Source organism: Camellia sinensis, chromosome 4 (assembly GCF_055761805.1).
Source record: "Camellia sinensis isolate YWXY chromosome 4, ASM5576180v1, whole genome shotgun sequence".
In the NCBI taxonomy this organism is placed as follows: domain Eukaryota; kingdom Viridiplantae; phylum Streptophyta; class Magnoliopsida; order Ericales; family Theaceae; genus Camellia; species Camellia sinensis.
In genome coordinates, this window is record NC_138964.1 from 79949311 (window position 1) to 79963767 (window position 14457).

General features: G+C 35.7%; 1 protein-coding gene across 2 annotated transcripts; it reads left to right on the forward strand.

Moving 5' to 3' along the window:
- The first annotated feature begins 235 nt into the window (after positions 1 to 235).
- PRPL11 (plastid ribosomal protein l11) lies at positions 236 to 6903 on the forward strand. Of its 2 annotated transcripts, none has more exons than XM_028222143.2 (4): positions 236 to 782; positions 879 to 1051; positions 1681 to 1744; positions 6536 to 6903. In XM_028222143.2, exons 1-4 carry the CDS (start codon positions 536 to 538, stop codon positions 6742 to 6744), a joined length of 693 nt encoding a protein of 230 aa, XP_028077944.1. In that variant the 5' UTR covers positions 236 to 535; the 3' UTR covers positions 6745 to 6903. The 2 variants fall into 2 exon arrangements, with proteins under 2 accessions (XP_028077944.1, XP_028077950.1); XM_028222149.2 differs by having other exon boundaries at positions 429 to 782; positions 6370 to 6903.
- The last annotated feature ends 7554 nt before the right edge of the window (positions 6904 to 14457 follow it).

The following is a 14457-nucleotide window of genomic DNA, read 5'->3' on the forward strand; positions in this document are numbered from 1 at the left end:
CATAATATATAGTAGGTGTTTGGAAAATTGCTATTTTGGTTTTTTATAATTTTAATAGGCTAAAATTTTTGTGTTTTAGAAGATAGTTAGATTTTTTTATAGTTAGATATGATATTTGTGTGAAAAATGAAATGATTATAGGTTTAATGTGATATTTTATTTTATTGACTATTTTAAGATATTTTATGTTTTTGTAGATTTTAGCTCAAAAAGCCAAAAAAATAGACTTTGCCATAGTGATGTTTTGGAAATAAGATAAAATTTATAAATTTTAGTGATAATTTATAAAATTCGTGATAAAAAATATTACTAATTATTAATTTTTAACAACATACATAAAAAATTATCACAAAAAATTATTTTTTAATAATAATTTAACTAAAATTTATTTTAAATAGGGTTTTAACTAGGTATTTTACTTTTGCATTTATCCATTCATTTGGTTTGGGGTTTTGGTTCGTTGTTGGTCCATCGCTGTATAACTCCCTTAAATCAAATCCCTCTCCCCACTGTCGTCTCTCTCTCTCTCTCTCTCATGGCGTCTTCGCTCTCAGCTTGTAATGGGCTTGCAGCTTCTTCTCGTTTTCCATGGAAGAAGAACGGTAGTAGCAGTCTCTCCTCAGTGAGCTTGTCTTCAAACCCAAACATCTCTCTGCAATTCCTTGGTAAAAGCAGTCAGAGCCATGTCAAGCAATCCCTACCACAACTCACTTCCACTCCAAGGCCTCTCACTGTCATCTCCATGGCACCCCCTAAATCTTCTGGTGGTAAACCCAAGAAAGGTAATTTCAATCAAACAATTGCTTATTTTACAAACATTCCCTTATCTTATCTTATCTTTCTAATGTTTATATATATGTATATATGGGTGGTTGCAGTGACAGGGGTAGTTAAGCTGGCTCTGGAGGCTGGGAAAGCCACACCTGCACCCCCTGTTGGTCCAGCTCTCGGTGCTAAAGGTGTCAATATTATGGCATTCTGCAAAGACTACAATGCAAGGACTGCCGACAAAGCTGGTTATGTCATCCCTGTTGAAATTACTGTCTTCGACGTATGTTAGTCTTATTTTTCTCTGAAATTCCCTTCCTCATTTCTAAATTCATCATTTTGTGCAAATTTCTGTTATGAATTTGTTAGCTTCATTGGAGGGCTTCTGTTCTGTCCCTAAGTAGAAACTTTGGTTTTCTAGACTTTTTGTGTTCATTTTGTTCTAGTGCTGGTGTTTTGATTACTGAGCATCTACAATCCTTCACTTTTTCTTTCATCAAATTTAAATCTGATGAAAAAGTATTAAAAAATCATCTCCAAATCACTTCATCAAATCAACGGAGTCATTTTTTTCATCAAACTGAGAATGCATCAAATCCTTCATCAAATTTGAATTTGATGAAAATTTAAAAAGATGAAGCATTGGAGATGATTTTTTTTTTTCATCGAATTTGCTGAAAAGGGAATTTGGGATAAGAGAGGAATTAAAAAAAGAAAAAATGATGACAATTTGATGACACGATTGGAGTAGTTCATATCAAATCAAGCTTTTTACTAAAATTTTGAATCAAATTTGATGAAAAAAATTGATGAAGGGTTGGAGATGGTCTTCAACCCCTTTGCTTTTAAATTTCTGAAATGTATAATTCATTCATTCTGAAATGTATCCTTTTTTTTTTCCCCCCACTGCAGGATAGAAGCTTCACTTTTATCTTAAAAACTCCACCTGCTTCAGTTCTTCTCCTTAAGGCTGCAGGTATCTTCCTCAATTTATTTATTTTGACCTAATGTTTAATGCTTTTCTTTTCTACTACCATTTCAATTGTTCCCAGTTCCCATCAGTGTTCGTGCAAGAGGTTTCATTGTTGATGTGGTGCATTTGTGTTGCTTTGAAATGCCTGCAATGTATGTTCAGTTATTTTCGTTTATGATGACCCTATTCGCTAATTTGATATGTGTATATACATATATATATTAAATGGAATGAATGGTACTTTTAGCATTGATCTCTCTTATAATTAAAATCAAATTGAGGGATAAATTCTCAATTATGCAAATCCCTGAGGTTACTGGAATTCTTGTGATTAAGAATTAACAGTGATCAAAATGTTAAGGTTCCTCTTTGCCAGAACTATAGCTTAAGTTGTGGAGGAAGATGGTGACCTTTGGCACAGCTAGTAGATAGTATCCTGCTTTATTTCCATGTTATTTAAATTTGATAAGGTTAGAAAATGTAATTAGAAGGAAGAACTTTGGAAAATGATGCGTTTGGAGACATTTTGGAAACTGAGGGTGTGTTTGGTTTGTTTTGGGAGAGTGATTTTCAAAACAAAAAAAAAAAAAAAAAAAAAAAAAAAATTGGAGAGAAAGTTTAGAAATTTTTTTGGTTTGTTTGGTTGTATATTTTGAAAGTAGTTTTGGAGTTTGGAATGATTTGATATTTTGTTGTAATTGAGTAGTTGTGTGTAAGAGAAAAAGTGATTGAGAAGAAGAAATGAGAGAGAAAAAGTGATTGATTGATGTGTAAGAGAGAGATAGTGATTTTGGAAATTTTTTGAGAAAAATCACAAACCAAACAAAATTTTGGAAATTTTTTTTCAAAAACAACTCTCCCAAAAACAAACCAAACAAGCCCTGAATGTTTCTATCCCTCACTTTGGTTGACATAACACTTGGATCATAGAAATTTATTATCTTTAATGAGCCAAATAATTTTTTATGAATGACATCCCAAGGCTAGTTGTGTTGGTTGCCGAATCAGGTGTATTTTTCAAACTGCAGGTATCTGTGCAATAATGGTGTTCTTTCTTTCTTTCTTTCTTTCATTCTGTCAGGTTAGTTGGGGTGGGTGGGGATTAGATGATGTTTATTGTTATGACCCAAACCCCGCTCCTAGAGGTTTGGATCATAACTGACCAGTAATCATGAGATTATCTACGGCCTCAAATAGAAATCAAATCATAATTAATTATCTGGGGCTAGGAGCAGAGGCAGAAGCAGAAATAGAAATAGAAATAGAAATATAAAATTTGTCTAATGAGCTTGTGCATAAATGGCATGAACGAAAACATTTTGTACATTAATAACTCACACCCATACATATATAAAGAGATCTCACATGTCCAACATCCTACATATATCACAACCATACAAAAACCAAAACTTATATATAGATATGGTCAAACATGACAAAAGAAAGTAAAAGATGAAAACAAAATAATCAAAAGCCTCGAAGAAGAGGCACTCCAAGTTGACATCTCACAGCCGGTTGCTCACCTACATACATATATATATATATATATATAAAGAGTAAGCGAAAATCCAGAGAATAACATCAAAGTAAAGAGGTTAATGAATGAGATTCGTATATAAATAAATCATACTTACACTTATTACATGTGGAATATTATTCCCATTCATAATAGACTTTATGCAAATCATAACGAAGCAAAACGACCTCGGGTCCAGTCCATTATACTTAAAACATATCAAAGGAACAAAACGACTTTGGGTCCAACATATTCATATTCAAAACGACCTTTGGTCCAATGTATTCTTATTCAAAACGACCTTTGGTCCAATGTGTTCTTATTCAAAACGACCTTTGATCCATTGAGACAAATATACAAAACAATCTTGGGTCCATTGAGACAAATATACAAAGCGATCATGGTCCAACTCATATGCAAATTGACCTTAGGTCCATTATATGCAAAATGACCTTAGGTCCATCATACTTTAATCTTTATCAAATCAAATTCAAAAGTCGCATTGAAACATTCGAAGTCTCATTCGTATTTCAAAAATCATAAGCTCCGAGACTTACCATAAAAGCATTTAAGAAAGTAGCATATAACAAAATATCTTTACTAAGATATGACTCACAATGATTTGGTTGTTAATACGGCCTCGCGGATGAACCTACACAATTCATAACACAAACATATCGGATCACATTACTTATTTAAACCGTTCATTAACTTATTCAATTCTCTTAGGCTTCTAACTCTTTAATTCATTTAGAATACTCAATTTATGCCTAAGAGTGCTCAAAAAGGAATGGGAACGGAATTGTGAACAACCTATGACTTTTCAAAATATATGCTAAAACAAGGCACTTCGCTCGAGCGCAACATTAGTCGCTCGAGCGGATCACATGGTCTGCAAAGTATTGGATGGTCCGAATCTAAGCTCGATGGTCGTTCGAGCCAAGGTGCAAAATGAACTCGCTCGAGCATTAACTTGGTCACTCGAGCCTACAACAAAACTCTGCAAAACTGGATGCATGATATGTGTGCTTGAGCGATGGCTTGTTCATTCGAGCGATTAGGTCGAAATCCGGGTTTTGCAAAACTGAATAGAACTTCAAAGCATATATTTTCAAATCAAAAGCTTGCATAGCTTGTACACAACCTCTCAAACACTTAAAAACTCTTCTATAACACATGGATACAAAACCAATTCTCAAACCTCATGGTCAAACTTCATGAATTCAAACTCAAATGATCATGCATGTAACATTTAATTTCAAATTCCTTTCCAAAGCTTACGAAACATGGAGATTAGCTTCAAAACAACTTAATTCTTGAATGCATGTATAATATGATCCTCAATTCTAACATGGATGACAAAAATCATACTCAAAATGATGAAACTCAGCAAAACTATGTATGCATGTGTGATTTAGCTTCAAATGCATCATCCTTAACTCATTTCTTATATTTAATCATATATTTCTTGAATTCACATCTTTGATGACCTAAACTCATAAATTAAGGTTCAGAAGCTTACCTAAGGTCTTCAATCAAGCAAATTCTAGCAAGAACTTGAATTCCCTTTCACAATTCTTCAATCTTACAAGCAATTCCAAGCTTCCAAGCTCTTCCTCTCTCTAGATTGAACTCTCTCTCTCTAAAATTCTTTTTCTCAGATTTTTGAGTGCAAAATAATGAGCCTAATCTCATTCGTAACATATATATAAGGCTTAATTAACTTAATACACTAATCAAGGGTTAAGCTAATTAATTAGAGAGCTTAAGGCTAATCAAACAAACTTAATTAAATTGAGTTGATCTAATTAATTTTAAACTGAATCCAATTTTAATCAAACTTCCCGTTAGGCTCTAAAAATTATGCCATTCATAATAAACTAACCAATATCGGTTTTTGACGCTATGAAGGCCTTCAATTTCATATTATAATAGAAATCACAACAGATATTCCTACGATTAATAGATTTGAATCCAAGAATCATATTAAACACATAATTAACATTCAAATTCACACTAAGCACATAAGCACATACAAAATTAAAGGATTAAAAGCATAATACGTGATGGGGATTCTCACATTTATAGCTGCAGAATGCACTGGTTTTAATCATGTCAAAGCATAGAGTTCAAGTTGACATTTTTGGTGAACATGCGGGGATACGTTCTTTATCTTTTTGTTGGGTTTCTAAGGTAATGTCTTAGTAAATAATGTTACTGATGGGGAAGTGAATAATGAACAATAGACAATTTTAGTTATATACTTGTGCTTGCAATTTGTGGGTGCTATCATTAAGGTACAAAGTGTAACAAATCTGTGTACACATCCGAGATATGTAGGTATATATTTCTTCCAGCTGATATCTTTAAAGTTCATTGCACTTTTGGATATGCTCATATGATGGAATATGATTACCTGATATATTATGTATGAGATGATGTGATATATTATATTATTGGGGAATGCATTAGTGACTTCATGAAATAGAGATGCTCAAGGGATGCAAGTTACACATTGCACTTTTTTTTTTGTTTTCTGTGTGTACTTATGTAACATCCCTACTTCAATTAATTTGGTTTCGAATATGTGATAAGTTGTCATCCTTCAGTGCATTGATATATTTGATCATGCTTGCCTTTGGATTCATGATATATCTTTCATTCCATACTCCATTTGATTCTTTTATGAGCTTCTTCTGTCACCATGAAGTCTTTACCTCAGCTGAGCTGAAGTATATAGCTCTGCCTTTGAGTTCCTAATCATTTCTTTTGTCTGCTTAGTGATTTGTGAACTCTGTGACTGCCATTTATATTCATCTAGTGGGTTATAACATCTAACCTTGAATGGATGAACTTGTGGTGGCTACTGAAGGAACTGACGACTATGTTTTAATCTAAATGTTAGTTATCTCTAATATAGTAATCCTAGAGGTATTATGTTATTGCTTTTAATCCTGGAAAATAATAACTTGGTTTGCATTATCATTATTTGAGTATGTTATCAATGTAGATGTGTCATTGAAAGCTGGGCTTTAAGCCTAGTAACTTATGGTATAAAAGCTTTTGGTTTATGACCTTAATCTATTTTTATATTGCAATTTTCAAACTGCAGTATAGGCGCAGAAGAGCTCTAACTCACCTTCTGAAGGGCAACCTTGGAAAATTAAGTGAAAAGAAAATGAAGTTACTAATAGCTTACTTGTTTCAAAAAGTTGAGCTTTCAATGTGTGCCTATTGTTACTTAAACTAGCTGTTAATTATGTTGAGTGGGTTTTCAGGAGTGGAGAAAGGTTCAAAAGACCCGCAGTTACAGAAAGTTGGAAAGATCACGATTGACCAATTACGTACAATTGCAAATGAAAAGTTGCCGGATTTGAATTGTTCGAGTATAGAATCTGCAATGAGAATTATTGCAGGCACCGCAGCTAATATGGGTATTGATGTTGACCCTCCTGTTCTTGAACCAAAGAAGAAGGAACTTGTGTAGTCATTTTGTTTCTTATTTTGCTGCAAATTGATTAGGACTCTATTTAGAAGCCTTTGCCCCAAAGAAATGTGTTATATTTATGTTGTAACATTTTAGGTTTCCAAGTTAGGCCTTAATGGTAAATGTACTAGCATCCAATGTTGGGTCGAGCTTACTTTAGTGGCGGCTATTCATTGCTTGATTGTGCATTTTTAGATGAGTGACTGATTGCGTGTATTAATCTTACGAGGGTTTTACAATTAGATATTATTGACTGCCTTGGAGTGCTAACAATTACATTGCAATAAGAACAATTACATAAATGAAAGTTCTTTCATTTAGAGAGCGAGAGAGAGAGAGCTATTATTTGACACGAGTTCACTGCTTGTCAAATCAATGAGTTTTTACCGTTTACATGGGGCTCGGTTTTGCTGCTGTCTCCTAATGTGCAGTCTGGTTGATGATTTGTCTCGTCTCATAGCTCACCACATGTCTGGCTCGCCACCTAATCAATTGTTTCATTAGAATAGAAGGAAGAAAACCGACATTAAACCTTTTTTTTACCAACAATATTTTTTGAATTATACATCTATACATATATATGAAAACAATTTTTGCTCAGTTTTCACTGTGTGCATCAATGGCAACCAAACTCTACTCTATGCTCTTCTTGCAAGAAATTCGAGATGATGAATAAGCAAAACTCAAATCCTAAGGGTGGAGTTTATGCGGATAATGACTTTATTAAGGGTTTAGGTTTTTCTTTTTTCCAGCGGGCGTGACATCGTTGTCATCGTTTTACAATAGATTGCATAGATTTTTCGTACGTCTTTGTTTGCTTCTAAATGGACTTGTCAAAATTTTCAATGATCCATGCCTGCCTGCATATGCAACGGCTCTGTAAAATTAAATGTTAAAATTTGAAAATTTTAGAACCATGGTTGTTGCTATGATATTTCAAGGGTTGCTTTTAAATTTTTATACGAAAGACGATTAAAAAAAGATCACTGTTGTGCTGCCTTATGGACTTATTTTCGGGATCCGTTTTGATAATCCGAACCGTTCACATTTTAGAGTACATCAAGTAAAACATACCTGTAAAAAATTAAGTTAATCGGATATCGTTAATCATTTTATCCACTCACATTTGTATCTTCAAAAACAAATGATATTGCAATTTAAAATATTAAAATGAATACAAATGTAAGTGGATGAAAAGGTTAACGATATCCGATTAACCTAATTTTTTATAGGTATATTTTACTCAATATACTCTAAAATGTGAACAGTTCAGATTATCAAAATGAACCCCGAAATAAACCTATAGGGCCGCACAACCGGCACTCCAACTCCGTATTTTTATCTTTTTGGTTGGATCTGGGTAAGTGCTGAAAGAGAACGAAGTTGGACAAAAGGAGAGAGAAAAACGGGGAGAGAGACGAGAAAAAAACATTAAAAGATTTAACGTCTGTTTTCTCTGTTTATTGAAACATTTAATTAGGTGGCTAGCCATTCATGTGATGAGTTGTGAGTGGAGATAAATCATAACCGCACGTGACCGCACATTCAGAGACAGCAGCAAAACCGCGCCTTTTAACATGATGGGTCTGAGGGAATTTTCAAAGGTTTACCAAATATTTTTATTAAATATGAATAAAAAAATACGAATTTTTCTATATGATATCAGTCACTCCAACGGTGAATTTGTAACTGTCATCAAAACACATGTTATCTGGGGAGATGACTGGCTGGTCGACCGACAAGAGCAAATGAAAAAAAAAAAAATCACCAGTCTGTTGACTGTCCACACCATTGTTCTGTTCTGGGAATTGTTCAATTAAACAAAAGTCATCAAAAAACAAAAACAAAAACAAAAAAACAAAATATGTTCAATCCAAAAATTGAAAAACAGTGTACCTTTGTTCTGTAACTAAAACCCATTTCTCAAAACAGCAAAAAACAATACTTTTCTCTTTCTCTCTCCTTTCAATCTTGACTTCCATCTCTGTATTTCTATATTGCTCTCCACACACATATATATACAAACATGTTTTGTCAATTTCTATGAGTTTTTGTTGATAGGACTGTAAATAGATTCTCTTGAAAGTGGCTTTTCGTTGAAGACAGATCAAACTCTGCGTCGCTCTTCTTCATCATCAACGAGCAGGAATGAGAGAAACCCATTTGGTCAAAGACTCAGATCGAGATTCGTTTGGCCTTGTTCAAGAAGATTGATTATCTTCAATGAATTTGCACAGTTGCTATGTTCTTCTTCTTTCTTGTTCTCTTTCAGATGTTCTTGCCAGGTTCAGTGATTGTAACGCCCTGAAATAAATACAATAACCTAACTCCAATATTAATAAATGACAACAATAAGAAGGTAATCATATTCCATTAAGTTTACAAAAGAGTAACATATGCGGATATACATTCAAAAGCCTATTCCTGAATCCATAGCATATGTTACATGATGAAATGAACTTCAAGCAAAAGAAATGCCCTAAAGGCTTACAGTTTTCCAAGACAGTGCTTGGTTAAAACAAAATGGATGGAAAATCCAATATAGTTAAAGCCCTAAGCTTGTACAAATAAATACAACAAAAATAAAGAAAATAAAGCTCTTGCTTTCAAGTCCTCCCAAGCTGTTGTCTTAGTGGAGGCATATCACCAATACCTGAAAATAGTTTTCCCACACAGAGTGAACCAAAACCCAATAGAAATAATTCAACACAGCATATGCAATACTCGTGAAAAAAACTTTTTTTTGCCATATCTTTTCCCAAATTGTGCAATGCCAGGTTTATATCACCATTCATGAAACATTTTCCTTTTAATAGAAAATCGGATTGTGAATATACTTTGTGAATCTCTAGGTACGTGTCTGCAAGTAGACTATACAAGTCCTATCAATTTGTCATTTTTACCGGTATTAATCGGAAGGCTCGACACCTATCATCACGGGGTTCTGGTCTTTCACCAAGGACACACAGGCCAACTTAACATTGTAACTACACCCCTACCCAGATTCACCAAGTATTTACCATTTTTTTCAAAACAATATACATTTTCAATGTGATAAGATGCAAAAATGCCTAATACAAATGGATGAGAAAATAGTTCTAATTTATTTAGTTCTCATGCAATTTCTACAACAATCATAGTTATCCTCTACCGATAGCCCAAAACAAATATCTTTAGACAATAATAAATTTTCATAAAAATAAACTTTCCAAATTCTAAGATGTGAGTGGTAATACATACTCGACTCCACAATTCTCATCAACATTAATCCAATTTCACAATTTTAATCATCATTTCCATTTATCAATACAAAATTAACATTTGAGATTTCTAGTGTAAAAATCCCCTTTCCTTTATAAACCATTTTTCTAGATAAAAACCCATCATTTCATCATATCATATATATACACATCTAACCATAACCATTCCTAATAAACCATTTGAAAACCCCACATTTTGATTTCAAATCAAAACCCAAGATTATTCAAAAATCCATTTATTTCACAAGTGATTATATAAAAGCAAATAGCTAAGTTAAAACTCATAGTGTGGAGAATCCCTACCTCAAGCTTAGAAGGGTGGAAGTGAAGAACTTGGAAAAAGCCAATGTCAACAAAGTCACGATCCACTTGGATCAAAAGGAAGCTCTTGACCTGATCTACAACCTATTTCAAAGGACCAAGATGAGAAGATACCTCTAGGTGAGTAGATCTCAAGATCTTAAGTGAGAAAATGTGAGTTTTAAGAGAAAAAGTGATAGTCACGGGTGAGAGAGGAAAACGTAAAACAACTAGGAGAGAGAAATGTCTTTGGGTCTATTTATAGTGGCTAGGTATTAATAGAAAAATAGCTCCAAAGTCAAGTGAAAAGAACAAGTCAAAATTCTCAAAAAGTAGGGCCCAAGCCGAACCAAATCTGGAAAAAGAGTCACAAGGGTCGAACCTCGCAATAGTGGTATCGACCCTCAAGAAGAAAGTTGAGACACTAATGTTTTGCAACAGACAAGGGTTGACCGTAGGAGACAGTGGTGTCGACCCTATATTTCAGTATGTGACCCAAGACAAAGTAGCGATGGAAGGGTTGGCCTCATCAAGACTGGTGTCAACCCCAGAGGCCAATAATGGGGTAAGTGTCGACACCTCTAAGTCTAGTGTCGACCCCAAATTTCAATAGCCACCCTAGGGGCACAACAACGAGGTGGTGTTGATACCGCCAAGGCTGGTGTCGACCCTATGAGCCGAACATAACACAAGAAAGAAGGCAGTGTCGACATCACCAAGGATGGTGTTGACCCTCAAGTCAAAACTCAACAAGAGAAGAGGGAAGGACAACTACTATGAATATGGTTCCTGGATTCAAAGGCAATAAATGGGTCCGGGTCTAAGCCCGGATCGTTATAACCTCCCTCTCCTTAAGGAATTTTGTCCCCGAAATTTTAAATCAATAACAAAATCATATTTAAATCTATTACAACAATAATAACAATTCAATTTTGTCAACATAACCCATCCATTGGTCATTCATTCCCATCACTGTGATAAACGCGTCCCCATATCTGAATATACAATTCAAATTTCCAAAACATATACAATGTTCATATTATATTAACATGACGAGATTTTCAATACAAGTTAAAACACCGACAAATAGGTCCGGATATTTCTCACGGACTTCCGTCTCATGTTCCCAAGTTACTTCCTCAATCCCGTGATGTTTGCACAAGACCTTCACCAAAGGAATTGTCTTGCCACGCAAGACTTAGTCTCGTGCATCTAAAACTCTAATTGGTCTCTCCTCATACGAGGCATCCTTGTCTACCTCTAGTTCAGTCCAATCCAACACATGTGATGGATCCAGCTCATACATTCGAACCATATAGATATGAAACATGTCATGAACCTTGGAGAGCTATGGTGACAAGGCCAAATGGTAAGCTACCTCCCCAATCCACTCTAGGATCTCAAAAATGCCCAATAAACCTAGGAGACAACTTTTCACTCTTCCCAAACCTCATCAAACCCGATCCAGGTGATATCTTCAAGAAGACGTGATCTCCTACCTCAAAGGACAACGGTCTTCTCCTACGGTTAGTATAGCTCTTTTGACAACTCTGGGCCGTAGCCAACCTTTTATGAATAAGTGCAACCTTCTCCATCGTTTTTCAGACTAACTTAGGACCTATTATAGGTTCACCCACCTCGGCCCAACACACAGAAGATCTACATGGTTAGCCATACAAGGCCTCAAAAGGTGCCATGCCAATGCTTGCCTGAAAGCTATTGTTATAGGAAAACTCCACTAAAGGCAAGTGCCTCTCCCACGACCTCTTAAAGTCAAGAACACAACTTTGAAGCATATCCTCAAGGATCTAGATGGTATGCTCTGACTGTCCGTCAGTCTGAGGATGGTAAGCGGTGCTAAAAGTTAACTTTGGGCCTAAGGCATTTTGTAGGCTCTGCCACAACCGAGCCATAAAATGCGGATCTCTATTTGAAACAATAATCACAGGGACCTCATGAAGTCGAACAATGTACCTAGTATAAAAGTCGGCAAGATAATCTACCAAGTCACTCGTGTGCCTAGGTACAAAGTACGCTGACTTAGTCAATTGGTCAAATATCACCCAAATGGCATCATTAGTCCGTTGAGTCCTCAAAAGACCTACAACAAAATCCATTATAACGTGCTCCCACTTCCACTTGGCTATAGGTAAGGGTTGTAATAAACTCGTTGGTCTCTGATGTTCGGTGTTCACTTGTTGACAAATAATACGGCCACGTCCTTTTTCATTCTCCTCTACCAAAATTGACAGCTAAGATCATGATACATTTTCATGGCTCTTGGATGTACCGCAATACGTGAATGGTGAAACTCCCGGAGTACCATCTCTCGACAAGACTCCAGCACAAAAAGACAATCACGGTATCTAACACTCGAGTTAGAATACACGTTCAAGCCCTTCTCTACCTTTCCGCTAGATATCTTCTCCTTGAGGGTTTTTACCTTATGATCACTCCATTGTGCTTCTATAACTACGCTCACAAGTGTAGGTTGTGCAACTACCGAAGACAAAGCTGCCGACTCAACGGACTCGCCAAGATGCAAGTCAAACTTGCCAATCGCACCCAACATCTCCCATTCCCGAATGGGAATGCTCGCTATATTGCTAATGGTTTTCTACTCAGGACATTGGCCACTACATTGGCTTTTTTCGGATGATAGTGCAACTCAAAATCATAATCTCCCATAAATTCCATCCATTTCACCTGCATTAGATTCAAATCTTTTTGTGAAAAAAAATACTTCAAACTCTTATGGTCGAAAAAGACCTCAAATCTCTTACCATATAGGTAATGTCTCCAAATCTTCAAAGCAAAAATCACAACTGCTAGTTCTAAGTCCTAAGTAGGATAGTTTCTCTCGTGTGTTTTCAATTGCCGCGAACCATACACTACAACCTTTCCTTCCTGCATCAAGACACAACCCAAATCTTCCCAAGATGCATCACAATATATAGAATAGCCCAAACCCCTCTCTGGGATGATCACCACTAGAGCAATGGAAAGTCTAACCTTAAGCTCTTGGAATGACTTCTCGCAAGTCTCAATGGTGAGGCTAATTTAGAGAAATCCTTCACAAACCGACGGTAATAACTGGCCAACCCCAAGAAACTACGAATTTCAAAGGCGTTCTTAGGTTGTTCCCAATCTTGTACTGCTTTTATCTTGGAGGAATCTGCAGTTATCCCTTCCCTGGACACCACATGGCCTAAGAACTTGATTTCTTTTAACCAAAATTCAAACTTCCTGAACTTGGCATATAGTTTGTGGGCCCTAAGCAACTCAAGTACAACTCGTAGATGTTCCTCATGTTCCTTCTCAGAAGGTGAGTAAACCAAAATGAACTAGGAATTCACGGAAGATTCGATTCATCAAATCTATAAACACGGCCGGTGTGTTAGTTAACCCAAAAGGCATCACTAGGAACTCATAATGGTCATACCGCGTATGGAATGTTGTCTTCTAGATATTCTCTTCCTTTACTCTCAATTGGTGATAACTCGATCTTAAGTCTATCTTAGAAAAGCAACAAAACCATTTCAACTGATCAAACAAATCATCTATACAAGGCATTAGGTATTTAATCTTAACAGTTACCTGGTTTAGTTTCTGATAGTCAATACAAAGTCGTAATGCGTCATCCTTTTTCTTGGCAAAAAAAGCTGGTGCTCCCCAAGGGGATGTACTAGGGCGAATAAAGCCCTTATCTAACAATTTCTAGAGTTGAATCTTCAAATCACTTAACTCAACAGGGCCAAATCTATACGGTGCCATCAAAATCGGTACTATGCTAGGCACTAAGTCAATAGAGAACTCAATCTCACGGTGAGGTAGTAAACTAGTGAGATCTTTAGGAAAGACATACGGGTACTCACAAACTACCCTTGGCAATTCAATTATAACCATATCACACTCTCCACACCCAAGAATGTGGTAAGTAAGGGACTAAGCTCGCCTTGACCACATGGATCACATACTTGCAACAAGGCTTTATCAACTCTATCCCCTAAGAAGTAAAAACAATCACCACTCGAGGTATATACAGTAACCCTCCGATGGTAACAGTCTATAATAGCTCGATAAGATGACAACCAATCCATACCCAAGATGACATCAAAGCTTAACATATCAATTAACACAAATGCAAAAGGAA